Consider the following 17,077-nt stretch of genomic DNA (forward strand, 5'->3'; position numbering starts at 1 on the left):
CTCTCTCTCTCTCTCTCTCTCTCTCTCTCTCTCTCTCTCTCCCCCCCCCCCTCCCTCCAGTAAAGAAGTATTAGTACCCCAGCCAATCAGGATCCAGAGTGGACAACTTCTATAACTGTGCTTGTAGGAACTAAACAAACACTTTAATTATTACACAAATCAAAGCAAGTCCATGCATTTTTAGGCTGAACTATTGGAAAACAGAAATAGTTTCAATCTTTAAAAAATTGACTTTTTCTTTAGTCCTTTTATAATGTATCGTATCAAAACTTTTGCTGTATTTTACCGATCAAACTGAATAACTTTGGTGTTGCAAAAACAACTCCATTTCCTTCGTTCTTCCACCCTGCTCCTTGGTGTCATTCAAATTCAGTTTCAGTTTGTTGACCTGTTCTTAGCCTCCGTAGGTGTTTTGTGTTATTATCAGTCTTTATGGAAGCTGCTCTAACAATGATCATAATGGGTCGGGGCCAGAGTGAGGGTACGATGTGGTTTTTACCAGAAAGATGAAGTCCGGTCTCTTGTTGTTTATGGAGATGGGCGACCGGCTGGCGGATGTGGACGTGTCGTCAGAGCCCTGTGAGGATGGATGGCGAAAGGTCTGACCAGTCAGCTTAGGGTCGTACAACTGCTCCTCAAAGTCTGCACGGGTACAGAAAGACAGAAAAATAAAAAATTGGACTTCTTCGGCTCACAAAGTCACATCAGATACGTCACTTTTAACAGGAAGAGCAGAGATCCCACAGAGCTGTAGCAGCACATCCTCCTGAGACACTGCTCTGCTACTCCTAAGTTCATGTTCCATCCTCCAGAGGTTTGAGTCCTCGCCCTCATCATTACCTACATTTTCTTATTCAATATGAGAATGATTCTCCCTCTTCAGCAGCTTCAAATCCCCTCCTCAAGCTATTCTAAACAGATTCCAATATCCCCCATCCCCCCTCCCTCCTAACCACAGGCCCACCCCCTCCCCTCCATGCAGCCATCAGCCAATCCTTTCACCCCAAAACAAAATCCTGACCCAAACCCCACTCTCCACTAATCTGACACACACACACACACACACACACACACACACACACACACACACACACACACACACACACACACACACACACACACACACACACACACACACACACACACGCTTCAGTAAACCAGCAGCATCAGAGTTTTAAGTTTCCAGTTGAACTTTACTTTATGACAATCTGGATACTCACTGGTAAGGTATGGTTGCCTAGCAACACAATAGAGGAGGAGATTAAGGAAACAAGAGCTTTGATGAAAAAGACACTTGTTCTTTTATCGCTGTTTTGTTGTTGCCAGAAACCTGTCAGCTAAGACAATCTGTTTGTTTTTGTTATTTTAGTTCATGAAAAACACTGGTAACATTTTACAATAAGGGTCACTCTATTAACATTATTTAATGGTTATTAAGCATTAACAAACTGTTAAACAGAATATTAACGACAGCTTAACCATATTTGGCAATGCATCACCAAGCAACTATTGTTATTATTTAACAATAATGGTTACGTTAATAAAAGGATCCTTTGTTTATTAATGCTTAATAATGCACTAAGTAACCTTTTTGTAAAGTGTTACCAAAACATCAAAGATAAAAGCATTCAACCCACTTTAAAATGTATTTCTGCTCCATCAAGGTGAATTTTAAAAATGTACTACACCTAAAATATCAATACTAGTAGAAGTACACTGTTGGAGTCCTCTGGTTCTGGAAGGCGCTATACAAGTGCTGGTCATGTATCATTTATCATAAGTACCATATAGATCATGTGCCAGGTGTTTGACATCTCTAAATTATTGGGGAATAAAAACATCAGATTTGGATATTTGATGAACTGGGCCTGTAGAGTTAACCCTAAGATTCTCAAACGTGGTACCATGGATGGTGCTTCATCATCAGATATGTTCAGATGCAAAGCTAGAGAATCCCAAAACGATGAGTGGCTCAAGCTGTTAACCATTTCAAATGAAACCTGCACTGGGTTTTCGTAACCAGTGTGGTGGCAGCTACTTCAGCAGCACTAGTAACCTCTGTGGGAACAGAACAGACAATTTTCTGACATTTCACATGGGCGATGGTGGCTCAGGGGTTAGGAGTTTTCTCTCTCATCAGTGGGTTTGAATCCAGGTTGTGCCAATGTCAGTCATTGTATCTACTTTACCCACCTTGTCAGCAGGTGGTGATGAGAGGGACTGTTGGCACCTGTTTAGGGCAGCTGCTGCTACATAGTAGCTCACCACCACCAGAGAGGGAATGGGTGAATGACTGACTGTAGTGCAAAGCGCTATGGAGTCCTCTGACTCAGACATAACAGTACAATAGCAGGTTATTTATCATTAGGCTTCACTGGGTTAACAGTTCTGGTGTTTCAGCTATCACTTTCACCCAAGGAACTACAGCTGAGGTTGACCAGATCTTGGTGTTAGTCCCTTACCCTGTTGGGTTCATTGGGTTGGGTTCAAGGGTAAACGTGTCCGTTTTAAATGTTTCAGTAACAAATCTAAAAACAAAAACAAGCTTGAACAACTATCTGTCATAGAGGTAAGTAAAGAAAAAAGAAAACGGTCTTTTACATAGCGCCTCGATGAAAGCCACGAGATGCATCACAAAAACAAAACATTTCAAAAATGATTTAAACATTTGTTTAAAATGAGAAAAAATAAAATTGTGGTTCACAAACTGTAAGGAAAGGGAGAGAGAAAATGAATAGGAAAGACGGAAATCTGTACATCCCGGAAAGGCAGAATGGGTAGAAAGAGCAGAATAAGGAGAGGGTGGTGATGAAGGTCACACCAAAACCAGCCTGAACAGGTGTCTTCAGCTGATTTTTAAAGGAGACCACTGAGTCCACTGATCTCAGGATCGGGGGAGAGAGAGAGCTCCAGAGTCTGGGGGTCACAGCAGCAAATGATCTGTCACCTTTGGTCTGGGCTGGAGGCCTTAGCAATAGCTTAGCATAGCATTTTGGGAACCACTGAGCTGCTAAAGCTCAGGTTTAATGGCTTGACAGAAAATCAACAAAAAGGCAGCCAACTTCCTAAAAAGGACAACGACCCTTTACAAGATTACAAAAAAATCTGGTCGTAGGAAAGCAAAATATTGGAAAATTAGGAGGTTGGTCAACAATGATTGTGGATCCCCATCTGATAATAAAATTCTCACTAAAAAGTTACAGAGCGCATTAAAGTGTGGTATCAAAAGTTAGAACAAATATGTGGCTAGAATCTACTGGCTCTGCACAAGTACAACCAAGCATAGAAGCAGGTTTTGAAAAAAACTCATCTTCAAGTGTTCTCTTGTTAGTTTTCCAAGTCTGGAAAGCTTCTCGCTCCGCCTTCATGTCTGGCAAAATTAAAACATCCAAGCACTTTATGCAAAGTTGAGTAGGTGTGACATTAAAAGCATCGAGGCTACGTGGGAGGGATTTGGAGTCAAAATTATAATCAGGAAGAGAAATTAGTATACAACACAATTCTGGTGTGTTTTTCCATGAGTGCAGACCAACCACCCACAGATTTGGTGCAGACTTTAATGGCATTTGCTGTTGGCATGTTCCTTCTGTTAAAGTAGCGCACAGCAGCAGCAATGAAATCTCTACAGGATCCCTCTCATTCTGCAAGCAATTACTGTATGTCTCCAAACATCAAAGGAAACAGAGGACAGCTTTCACTGACACTACTGCGTTCAGATGATTGTTTACAACACAATTACTTTAAAAAACACTGTATTTTTCTTCTCAGAGTGGTTGAGATTTTGAGCTGCAAGTCGAAAAAATTGAAGGCGAACAGAAAGCTGACTTTATTAATCCCTGGAGGGAAATTCTGTGCAGATAAGTTCCTGCCCTGGGAGTCGAACCTGGGCTGCATGAGTAAAAACCAGGAATCCTAACTGCTAGACCATATGAGCAGAAAAGCACAGCTGGCACAGGCTCAGAGGACATGAAAGCTACTGGCATCCAGGTAGCTGAGACCATGCAGAGGTTCCAGTAGAAGTCCACATTTCTTTATCTTCAAGGAGGGAAATAGCAAGGTTTCTGCCAACGATTGGACTCAGCAGCCAGTTTACTTAGCTTGGGGCTAGCATTCCTATTCAGACCCTCACCAAGTTAATCTGGTTGGAATTAACCATCCCACGCAAGAACCTCCTCATTAATCTCAATGAGGATCCCTCAGGCACGTGTTTACTCAAAAACAGTGTAGTGCTGCTGCAGCACGAACAAAGGTGTCGTCCTCGCTTTAGTTAAAAGTATAACAGAAATGAAGGCGGGTTTTCAGCCAGGACACATCCTCAATACCCTATCAACCACGACAATCAGACACTTTGTAAAAAATGATCACGGAAGAGTAAAACAATGCTACACAAAAATAAAAATCTGCTTTCTGCTTATCATATTAGTTTATTTTTAATTTATAAAAATTCAAATGGGGGTGGGGAGTACACCCCCTTAAATTATTATTCAATAACTTATGACCCTTTCCCACTAGCGTCTAATCAGCACACTTCGCCTCGACTCTGTATAGCCCTTTTCAGATAGACATTCTGGAACATTTGTGGACAATTCAATCCGGTTTTTAACCGGAACTGTGTTTTCAGACACACCACTTTTGTACCGGAACTTGTCCTTTCGGCTGCGTTCACACAGCAGGGAGAAGTTTCAGATGTCTGACGGCGGCGGGGTGGTGGTGGGGGGGTGGGGAGGGAGAGAATCGGACTCATGTTAAGAAGAAGAAGAAGAAGAAAATATCATTTCTATAGCGCCTCTCAGGATAAAAATCACGAGGCGCTTAAGCATAATTCTGCACACACAAAGACGCATAAGAGACCTGGATGATGAAGCTCAATGGTTAAGGAATCACTGAAGCGGTGTGAAGCGCTCCGTCGCGGGTCTAGACGGTACCGTAGGAGGCGAGCTGCTGTGGTTCGCCGCATGCTACAGCAGCGGGCTATGTAGGTGCGCACAGCGTCCCCCGGTCCCCTCCTCCTCCCCCTCCCCCTTGTCCGGAACTCTACCTCACCAGTATGAAGCAGCCACCCTGTCTGTAACAAGTCCGGACCTGTTACTACGGGCTTCGTCCGGATAAATTCCAGAACAAGTTATCCGGATGTTTGTATTCAGACACAAAGGTCTTAAGGACAGAGTCCGGAACATTTCCGTTTTTCATGGCCTGTCTGAAGGGGGCTTATGGTTCCAAGGCATTTCCACTAATGTGTCGTTGGTCGCCTCCTTTGTAAAGAACCCCCAGTGGTTCCACGCGTATCGTTAAGGGCCAAAAACTCTACGCCAGACTCCAGAGTGCCTTGTTGCCTGCAGCCTTTCATGGGCCTCTTCTGTTCAAACTCTGACACAAAACCACAAACTAAACCGAGTGAATCACTACCTTGTTTTCTACATTTGTACCCTGTTGTGTTTTATGTACAGATCAACTCGCACTACTTTTCTAATTCCAGGGCCCACCTTGCTATAACGGACAGTGTTACCACCTTGTGAACTCCGTCACTATTTCTAAAGACTTTGGGCAATCAAGGAAAAATGAAGGCTGCAGTGTGACTTTTTTTAGCAGCATGCTGTGATGATGTAATCCATATGAAAATTTGCATGCTGATGACATTAGGCGACATGGGGTCATTCTGGGTGAACTGAAGCAAATACCTGATGACAAACCCACCTATCAGAGCTGTGGTAGTATTGGAAAAGAGCCATTTGAGTTTTTTACCTTTAAAAACAGAAAACAGTTCAACAATCAGACAAGACAGCTTGATTTATATAGCACACTTTCTACACAAAGGCAGCTCAGAGTGCTTTACAGCAATAACGGACAAGCACAAACATTAGCAACACAAGGTTTCATTATTTCTTGAAACCCCATCATATGTAGTAAAGTTAATTAGATCCAATATCTATTGGTTAGAACTTTATATGAGGCTACAGCTAATGAGCAACCTATTAGCATCTCATTTCCATGGAAAATAGGATGGCTAGCATCATACAAAGCCAGCAGAAATAGCTTGCATTTTGAGCTGAAAAACACAAACATAGTATTTAGGTTGCACTAAAATGTAAGTAGAAATGTAGTGTTGAGGGTCTGACCTCATGAGGAAATTACTATGCAGTGATTTTCTCCAAAATGACCGTGCTTAAATTGCTCTGAAAAGCAAATAATCACATCAGCGCCAAGAAACTTCATTTCCCATGATGCTTTGCACACGGAAGCATTGGGATGATGTCACCGCCTAATACCAGAAACACGTTCTGCGCATGTGCGGGAGGCCGTGGAGCTTTTCCCGCGAACTAAGACCATAAATCTTCAGCAGAGACAAAGAAACCTTGTTCTTTTGCCCAGGATACCTGGCGGTAAGGACACGCTTGTCGAACGCTCCGACTCCCTTGAGCACGCGGAAGCTCTAAGTGCCCAAGTTGAGCCCACGGAACTGCTGGAAACTACACTCCAACTCCATCAGGACCTGACTGGGAACGAGCGGAGCTCCATCCAGCTCTCAGAGACGCTGTAAGTTGTCAAACTCAGCCCAAAAGAAACTTCGTTCTCTTTGTGTCCAGCCCGTTGGAGAAACACTCGTGGGGCCAAAACAACGGAGAAAGCATCAAACCGACGGACGACGCCAAACTGCGGAGAAACACGGAGAAACACGGAGAACAGTCAAATCAAAACAGCGGGGGACGCCTTGCTGTTCTGGTGATCAGAAAACTCATTTCTCTCTCTCCTTTTCTTCTTCCGTTTCCTCTATAGTCCAGAATAAGCAATAAAACCGCGCCTATTGCTTAAAAGTAGCTTCGTGTTTTCCTCTTTCGTTCCCAAACACGTCCGTCGGGTCATTTTGAAAGAATAAACTGCTTATTGATCATTGTTTGGTATCTTTAAATGTTTTCTGCTTGGCCACGTGGTTAAACTAAAAGATATTAACTTGTGATTAATCTTTTGTGTTGTTTCATGATCCTTTGAAATGTTTTGAGTGATTTAAGGTTAAGTTACTACTGATTCTAAGTGCCTTGGAAGTTAAAGTGCAAGTTGCCACCCACACTTTAGCCAGACAAAGGGGTCAGCCATCTTGCATACAGACTCCATTTTAGAAACACACACACACATACATACACACAAAACACCTTGAACATTATTTTGAATATACATCCTTTTATTATATCACATGGTTATTATTCATTTATGCCACTGTTTATTCATTTGACAAATTGTTAATTAAACGTTATAAAATTCAAATTTTCGTTTCCAGTAGCTTTGTTGTGTCGAAGAGAAGTCTCTGCTCCGAGGATTCTACGAACTTCAAGAAAGACTGATAAGAGTTTTGGATTCAATTTTTCCCCGGTTAAAGGGGAATGGTGCCCCGTATATCTAAGAATATCTTAATTAATTAATAAATCAGTAAATATTCCCATATTTACTGAATTTATTGAAGAATCCAAAAGTAAGTTGAAGCTTACAAATTGTTCGCTCCTAATAACCCCAACAGTAGCTAACTACTCACTCCCAGCGCGTCAAAAACAAACGCTTGGTCACCCACCCTCCGCGTCAGACCCCTGACGCCAAAAGTGCCCATTTTCGTTACCTATGTGTGAAAAGGGGTTTTTCCCTTTTGTAACTGCAGATCCCAATGCAGCGTAAAACTGACGCGATGGGATGTCCGCTGATGCGGCACCGACCCAGCTCATTGAACCGCACCTAAACCTTAACGTTTTGCTATTTATAACCTTCCCTTCACCCTGATCCGAACCTTAACCCTCTTGCTACCTAAAACGTTACTCTCACTGTGATCAAGCATTTGTTTCCCATGCATTCTGACTGTGAATTTTCGTATTTGCCGCCCAAGAGGAACGTTAGAATATACCATCTGGTGAGGGGGAGGCTACAAATACCCTCTACTTTTAACCTTCACCTTGGTAGTTGAAACCTCCCCCTCGCGTTGCCTCGGTCCAAACCAGACCAATGACGAGGTGGCTCCCGCCGTTCACTTCATAGAGCCGGCTTTTAGAGCGACCGACACATCACTAACGTGTTAGCTAGCAAGATGGTTAAGGTTAGGATAGGGGTGAGGGGAAGGTTAAATAAGAGGATACGGTTAAGGTGAGGTACAATGAGCTTGTTTGGTGCCCTGGCTGTGGACATCCCATCGCGTCAGTTTTACGCTGCGTTGGGATCTGCAGTCAGAAAAGGGAAAAACCCCTTTTCGCACATGTGTGACGAAAAAGGGCACTTTTGGTGTCAGGGGTCTGACGCGGAGGGTGGCTGACCAAGCGTTTGTTTTTGACGCGCTGGGAGTGAGAATGTGTTGGAATTTGTGTGTTGAACTTAGATCAGACTTGTGTCTATTGTTATTGTTTGAAACAGCAAGACTTTGCAAGATTCACTTCACATACATGTGTAACAACATATTCACTTCACATACATGTGTAACAACATATTAACTTCACATACATGTGTAACAACATATTCACTTCACATACATGTGTAATAACATATTCACTTCACATACATGTGTAACAACATATTCACTTCACATACATGTGTAACAACATATTCACTTCACATACATGTGTAACAACATATTCACTTCACATACATGTGTAATAACATATTCACTTCACATACATGTGTAATAACATATTCACTTCACATACATGTGTAACAACATATTCACTTCACATACATGTGTAACAACATATTCACTTCACATACATGTGTAACAACATATTCACTTCACATACATGTGTAATAACATATTCACTTCACATACATGTGTAATAACATATTCACTTCACACCAAGAGTTACCTCTGAGTATCTGAGTGAAAGAGTGACTTTCTGAGGACTTCGTTAACGCCCTTTAAAACGTGTCAAATTCTGATTTGTCTAGAATTTATAAGCAACATTTGATAAATACAGGAATCACTTCCTGATTCCTCAGTCTTTGCCGTTCACTTTGTTAGGCCGACCAGTGAGCAAGCATTTGAGACCATCCTCTCTATTGACCCCAAGGTCAAAGCCTCTCTGCAACACTTGCGAGTGATATCAGACAGCGGCTCTTTTAAGAGCCACCCAACACCTCAGACAGACATTCTAACCTGCAGACCGTGGTTCCACCTCATGGCTGGACTAGAAATATAAATTCAAAAGGAACTGCGCCTCTTTGGGATTCTGTGGCCACGAGGTCCGGTAATTCATCACTTTGGCTGCCTTTCGTCCGAATCGCGGAGAGCGACATTCCCACAAGGGCATAGTAGACGATTGTTTCGGATGGTTTCATGGATTATCTCTAATGTATCAAACCATACAGCCAGACTGATTTTACAACCCAGACTTCACAAGATCTCTCTCAGATACTCACAAGGTTTTGCAAAAACATCTAGCTTCCATTCCATCATTTCATTCATCGTCTGTTATCTGTACAACCATAATTTCATTCATACTTTGTCATGTACTAGGGCTGCAACAAACGATTATTTGGATAATCGATTAATCGGATGGGGTCTCGACACGATTAATCGATTAATCGGATTACATGGGGAAATTTTTAAAAACTGCTAGGGAAACGTTATTTCTCTCCTTCCTTCACTTTATTTAACACAACATTATTAGAAAACAGTTCAATAGCAGAAAAACAACATGCCATCACCTAAATTGTCTTATAAGGTGTATAGACAGAGACCCTAAGCTACATCTATCTGTGACCTAAAATGCTTGGTCCAAGTTAAACAGCTTAAGGGCAATTCTCATCTGTTTTGTTTGATCTCATCTGTTGACATTTATTTTAAATGTAATTAAACATAGGCTGTGAATTAATCAAAATTGATCACTATTTCCAAAAATGACTGAAAAAATACCAAATAAAACAAAAGTAAATGAATGCCATCCTCCTTGCGATGATGCCCTGGGCAACTGCCATAAAGTCACATCAAGAAATGCTGCTGATCATTCCAATGATCCCAAATAGACTCACATTAGGCCACATGAAAGCAACTGAACCCAAAAATATATCAACCAGTATATAACTGCACTCTCACACAACACGCCTGCAGCAACAGTTAGGACTCCTCCCTCCCTTTTAAAAGTGTTTTTGCTTCTGAGGACATTGTGGTTGTAAAACCACATGCTAGTAGTCTGGCCCCGGCGTGATCAACCAGTTTCTGCGGGAATGTGACGGCGGAACCAGGGCCAGATTAACACTTTGTTGTACCCTGGGCAACAATATTCAAGGGCTCCATCATCACGACCCAAGGATCACCATAATGTGGTCACATACAGAATATTTTACTGTAATATGCAGTAAATATACTCAATACTTGAATGCCTGACAACACGTAACCCGCCCAGAGTAACCTTTGACCCACCTCGTGTGGACTGACCAATGAGGAGAGGGTCTTAACTTGAGGCCCTCTCTTCATTGGTCAGTCTGCATGAGACTGACTCTCAACTGACGTTCAAAGTCGTAGGCAGCGAAGCGTCTCTGTGCAGCGCAAAAGCCCGGGTGGACAGTTTGTTTAATGTAGGGTGACCATATTTCCATTTCCAAACAAGAGGACAGGGGATCTGTGCCTATGACATCACACTATGGCAACGCCACACAAACAATGTTGGGACCCATTTTTTGTAAGAACTAAATTAATATCAGATTCTGCCAATAAAAGGGCTCTAAAACAATTCATATGTAAATATTTTGCATATTTAATGCAAAATCTAATTTTTCTGCTTTAGTGCTGCAACAAGGTTTTATTAATAATAAATTATTATACCTTTTGTTTTACTACAGCATCGGTAAGCTTCCTGTGCACAGATTATTAAGGATGCTTGTTTCAGCTGTGAGATTAGACGATAGGATCAATGAAAAAATAAGTTGTCACACACTCCATGGAAACTTTCAGAGAATCCACAAATAGTGGCTTTCAAATGGTTTTGTTACTTTTTGCAAGTTTATAAAAGAAGCAGATGAGACAGCATGTCTGATAATTTAGTTTTTCATCTGATAATATTAGAACATGTCAGTAATGTCTGAGGGGCTTTTATAAACACCATATAACTAACACTACTGGAGAGGGTATGAATTACACAGAGGCTTCTGGGGAGCCCAGTTATTGGGGGGGGGGGCGTTTTGCCTTGGCCCCCAAAATGTCTTGAAACCCTGGGTGTGTGACTGAGTTTTGAAGGTGATCTGAATTGTATCAGATGTATAAATATTACATGTGTATAACTTATTGTTTTTTACTGGTAAAAACGTGTAGTGGAGATAAATCTACCTACATTTTACTTTTCAACACTTTGTTTTGTTTTCTTGTTTTTATTGAACTATTTTCCTGTCCTGTCTGTCTCTCATCTTCCTGCATCTCCTCTTAATTGTCCAGAAAATCTGCTGCCTGGATTCTTACCTTTTCACCTGATCAGTTACTTTTGAGCAGATCAAAGGGATCTCCTGACCGAAAAGCTCAGAGCGCATTTTCGATGCTGCGTGAGGTGACATCACCACAGCACAGGTGATGAGCTCCGCAGTAGCGCGCTTCAGGCACAAATAAGACAGAAAATAGAGAACATATGCGGACATGAACGATCGTGTGCTAATTATAGTTTTTTGGTTGCGCCACTTTGAGAATGGACCGTGCGCTGGAAGCAGCTGCCTGGATCGCTGTGCAACAATGCGGAACCGGTTCGCAGCAGCGCAAGTCTGCCGGCTTTCCCTCGCGCTGATCTGCTGGTACCGGCTCTCCCTCGCGCTGATCTGCAGCTCTCCCTCGCGCTGATCTGCGGCTCTCCCTCGCCCTGATCTGCGGCTCTCCCTCGCGCTGATCTGACTTGCTCTGGTCTGCGCGCAACGGCGGACGGGAAGGGGGGGCGCTTTTGGAAGAGTTGTGCGACACAACGAATCGATGACGCAATTCGTTGCCAACGCTTTTAGTAATCGATTTTCATCGAATTTATCGATTCGTTGTTGCAGCCCTATCATGTACAACTATTTAGTTTAGAAAAGTAGAATTAAAATCATTTTTATAAAACTATATTCTCGACTCTGTCTGGATTAATGTGAAGTGTGCGTTCCCTGAATAAGTCAAAGAATCTAAAGTCTTCAGATTAAACATTCAAAAACCAATCAGATTGATGTTTCATGTTTATATGGAATATCACCTCTTATTGATCATTTAATAAATAAGTAGCCAATCTTTACCGCTACAATGACCACCGCTTTCAGTTTTCAGAAGAGATCGGCTCAACTTTCCTTAAAGCAAAATAATCATAAGCCTCCTGACGTTTAAAAGTCTTTAACTCATCATGAGTGAAGGGTCCAGAGCTTTCTGTTGAGTAGATATAAATGTCTCCACAGCAGATTTGTGGGGGAAAAAAAAACATCTGCAAATGGAACTGATGTATTCCATCATCCCAGAGGTCATACGAGTTTTTATTAACATTAATTTTCTCTTCAATAAAGATTTTAAGCTTCTCTCTAAACCTCCTCTTGTCTTTAGACGAAGTGTTTACATATCGAGGATTTTGCTCGTAAACTCTTTTAAAATTTTACGTCGCGTATTGATAGCAGGAATGTTTTTGCCACTCAGCCACTCGCACATGCGCACAAAGATGAAAAAAGATGTCAACAAAGATCCTCCTGTTGCAACTAACAGCTAGCTTGTTGGGTCTAAGATCACAGCTAACAACATCACCTAGCCACTTGGCAGAGAATGGTAGCAGCAAACAGCACAGAGCATTTGTAGGCAGGTTTCCAAAATGTCTCAAAACTTTTCCAAGGCTCTCAATTCACAACTCACAGGGTTTCTTTGTGGAACAGGGATTTTGAACAGTTAGGGACCAAATATCCCAGTGTGACTCCCCTAGAAAATAGGCATATTGACTTTGAAAACCATTGAACTGTACGCTTGTGGAGAATTTTCTATCCAGCATCCTCAATAACAATGGCTTCATGAAAATTTGAGGATTAAAAATAAGATATTTTTAATAAAACAATCATATTTTCATATTATTTCATTCAACAAACAAGAAAGAGGTGCAAGAACGCATATTCAAAAGTTATTTGAAATTCAACTTTACTGGTCGCAGTTATAGTTTTGACTTTGTGCACACAGTAACGCTGAACCTGCAAATACCTCTGCAAATCATTTGAATTTGCAAGCACTTGCTTGAGGAGACACAACCCTTGCTCTTTGAATTTATAGACAGATATTATTACACAACCAGTACTGGCAATACAGAACTGTTGATTTTGCAGTGATTAGAAAGTGCCTGACTGCTGCATATGGAAATAGTGGGATCAGCCCATTAGTACACAGTGAGTAGAAGCCAAAAGTTGTATTTTCCAAAGTGCTGAGGCCCAAGGAATTGAACTGTCTGCAAGAGTCTGAGGACCAGGGTGTGTGTGAGAGTGTGTGGTAGTGGTGGTGGTGGGCAGGGGCGTCGGACTGGGGGGGGAAGGGTACCATTTACCCAGGGCCCACTGCAGGGAGGGGCCCTGAGACAGCTTTGAATAAAAATGTTTTATTGTTGTTGTTTTTTCCCCCCAACTTACTGTCTTAATAAACTTCCCTTTACCTGGATAAAGAGGTTAAGAAACAGAATTTCGCCTTAAAAATAATAACTGAATAATCTCTGAGCATCTATCACCCCTTAAAAATGTGCAAAGTGGTTTAGTCCACACCAGCGGCCAGGGGCTGCACGGCCGCATGTACAGCTATGAGACATCTCAGATGCCGACAGCCAGAGCTGGAGGCAGGAGAGTCAGTCATGTCTTAACCCAAGAAAGGGAAATCTGGCTTCCAGAAAAGAAAAGAAAAGAAGGAGAAGGAGAAAAAGTTAATTGAACAGAAGCAAGTATGGACTAAGTTTTTCAAGAAGGACGGTGAGCAGCAGCAGCAGAACACAGTTTTAGCTGATATTAGCTAGCTCTCAGAAGCTGCATTCATGTTAGGTGTTCAGTGTTAAACGCCTTTAGTTTCACCATCAAGAGCAAATATAAATTAATTAGTGTTATCAGTGAAAACACAAATTAATATATATATATATATATATAAATCAGAATTATTATCGCGGGCGGCCGCCGCCAATTAATTTGCGGACCTCGCAGTAAAAACAGGTTCACTCTGTGTGGATATTTCAGCTCCTTCCCAGTCATGGACCAGGACAAACTTGGTATCGATGGATTCGTGGTAATCTCAGGAATGAGAAGCTGCCACTGTTTCTCATATAGCATGATGACACTGGTGTTAGAGGATTGTTATTGACTTGGTTAGATATTTTAAGCCTATTTTAAATTTCTTTATATTTGATCTTGAAAACGGACCATCTTATAATTTGGCTGATAATGCAGGGATTATAAAATTTAGAGTACATTACATTCACAGAGAGAACCTGGTTTATTTCATGTCATATGTATTTAATATATCAATACATATCAGCAAAGCTTAACATCATGAACCATGACAGACATGACTGACGAGCAGATGAAGATATCATGCCAGGCACTGATGAGAAAATATTACAAGGATCTCACAGCTGAATTTGAGAATGAGATGCTACACCTGAGAACAATATATGGTGCCACATTTCCACACATCCGGTTTCCTCTTGAGCTGCTTAATGCCATCTACAGGATGCAATTACAGAGCATTTTTGGAGAAGTTTGTATTGGACTGAGGATATTTTGCACACTACCTGTGACTGTTGCTGGGGGTGAACGGGCTTTTAGCAAACTGAAACTGGTGAAAAATGATTTGAGATCAACAATGTCCCAGGACAGACTGAACAGCCTAGCTCTTCTTTCTATTGAAAGCCAATTAGCCAAAGGATTGGACTTTAAAGATCTCATAAGTGATTTTGCTAACATGAAGACCTGTCAGTTGACATTTAGTGGAAAATAAATTCCAGGATTTTTGTTTGAACACATTGTTGGTAATTATATGTGAAGTCTGGGCATTTCACTTTTATTATGCTGACATTTGTATTTGCTCAATATAGAGGTTAAACTAAGATCATATTTATTATCTTGTCTTATAGCATGACAAAAAATGTGTAAGAGAGATATTAAACAATTGAGCATGGGGGCCCACCTAGAAGACTTGTACCTAGGGCCCAGAATTTGGTGCTACGCCCCTGGTGGTGGGGGTAGACTGATGAGGATAAGAAAAAGACTGAAAGTTTGGGGTGGAAGGAGGCAGATGGAGGAAAATCAAGGAGAAGGCAAATGGGTAAGAGCGTTGAGAGGGAGGGTGATGGGAAACAGAATCTGTAACCTTTTAATGGGCAGAAAGGGACAAGAACAGGGCTGAAAAAACTGTTGTTCTGTAGGTCGACAAATGGGCAAGGAGAAGTGGGGAAATGATGGTGTTTACTTGGATTAAAAAACTCAAAAAAGGGAGAATTAGATAAGAATTAAAAAAGGGGATGAAACAATAAAAAAGGAAGGAGAGGTCTGGTCAGGATAGTGAACTAACTGATGGTTATGGCAATAAAACTAAAATCTAGCATGAAACAGAACAAACTAGACAAATTAGGGTGAGATGAGACAGGAATCAAAAATGTTGGGCCAGTGAGGCCAAATCTGTCAAAGCTAATTGCACTAATACAGAGGGGGGCTGCTGGCAGAGTGGCTGATAGGAGGGTAAAAATAGGATCCAACTTGTCTTTCAATAATCTCCAACCACTTTTTAAGGCCTGGCCTAGAATGCCAAACAAATTCAGTTTTTGCCTCTCAACATTGATTTTAGTATGTCTGGGCACACGATACGTCCCAAACCACATTTAGAGGGTGTTCAAAATGTGATAACAAATGGATTTTTATGGGCACGTCTCTGTCTGATTCAATACCGTTATCAGGACAGTAGCGTGATGAGCAACGTGGATTTGTCTCTGCAGGACTGTGGAGGTCACAAGACGGCATTCACATGCCCACTGTGAGCATTTATTTTCCTCTCACAGGCTCACAATGCTGGTGTATTCAGCACAGCGTTTGGCACCAGGTTAAAGCAAACCAGCACAAGTGATGAATGTGAATATCGTCTAGACTCGGCGACTCGGTGTTGGAGCCCAAATGCAGAACTTGCGAAAGACACAAAAGACAAAAACTACAAAATCCAGACTGTGGATTTTAAGTTTGAGGACAAGATTAGTTCACAAAATAAATGAGATAAAAGTACATTTTTGATCATCGAGTTGTGTAATGGCGAATACGCTTTCTTAAAATATACTTGAGATGTTGTGAGCTCTAACACTAGGGCTGGGCGATATGACGATTTTAGACCGTTTTACGATCCACACATCTGACGGTCTGTCATTTTTGAGAGACCGTTTTATCACGATTCACAGCTCTGCTGTTGAATTTCTGCCTCTGAATGAAAATGGAACTTACTTCAGGCAAATGACACGCCTTTGTTTGACCCTTAACCAATCAGAGTGAGTCATAGTAATATATTAGTGCCCCACTTGTTTTCACCTGTGTGTGAACAAACATGGCTTCGCCGCAGCTGAGAGCGACAATGAGGTTTTCGTTCCGAAGAGGAACGCAGGGTTTCCTTAGCGCGCGGCGCTAACAACTTAGCGACGTGACATGCCTCGGAGAAAGCGTAAAAACACGTTGGACGCTTCTTCTGGAGCAGGAAAATAACACTTCTTCTTAAGCAGAGCACAACGTCGCCTCGGCTCGTTCACCCTCTGCCGAGCCGGTACCGGACTGAGCTCGGTCACTGGGTCGTTGGAGCTGCCCCGTGACTGCCTGATGGAACACCAGCGGGTTTCATCAGACTCGTCGTTTCTTGTTTTTGCTTGTTTTACCGCTCCCTCCTGCAGTCTTCCCCTATTACAATTTAAAATGATTCTGTAAATCCGTGTATCAATAGAAACAATCTCTGCCTCTGCCAGCTGCAGTAAATGTAGTTTCCAAATAATAAGAGGTGCATTCATCCGTGTATCTCCTTTGATTTGCATTAGTGATATTTTCAGCACCAGAACAGTGAAGCAAAGAAACATTCCTGTGTTTGTTAGTAAATTTATTTATTAAGTGCATCTAACCTGTTCCATTTTTCTCTGAAATG

The 17,077-nt window shown here is 41.8% G+C and overlaps 1 protein-coding gene across 4 annotated transcripts in view; it reads right to left on the reverse strand.

The window, feature by feature from the left end:
* Positions 1 to 17,077, reverse strand: part of nhsl2 (NHS-like 2) — a 215,538-nt gene that overhangs the window by 28,171 nt on the left and 170,290 nt on the right. For all 4 annotated transcript variants that reach the window (XM_070547984.1, XM_070547985.1, XM_070547986.1 and 1 more), the window contains one exon: positions 500 to 642. In XM_070547984.1, coding sequence (XP_070404085.1) covers positions 500 to 642 — 143 coding nt within the window. The remainder of the gene's footprint in view (positions 1 to 499; positions 643 to 17,077) is intronic.

Source organism: Nothobranchius furzeri, chromosome 2 (genome assembly GCF_043380555.1).
Source record: "Nothobranchius furzeri strain GRZ-AD chromosome 2, NfurGRZ-RIMD1, whole genome shotgun sequence".
In the NCBI taxonomy this organism is placed as follows: Eukaryota; Metazoa; Chordata; class Actinopteri; order Cyprinodontiformes; family Nothobranchiidae; genus Nothobranchius; species Nothobranchius furzeri.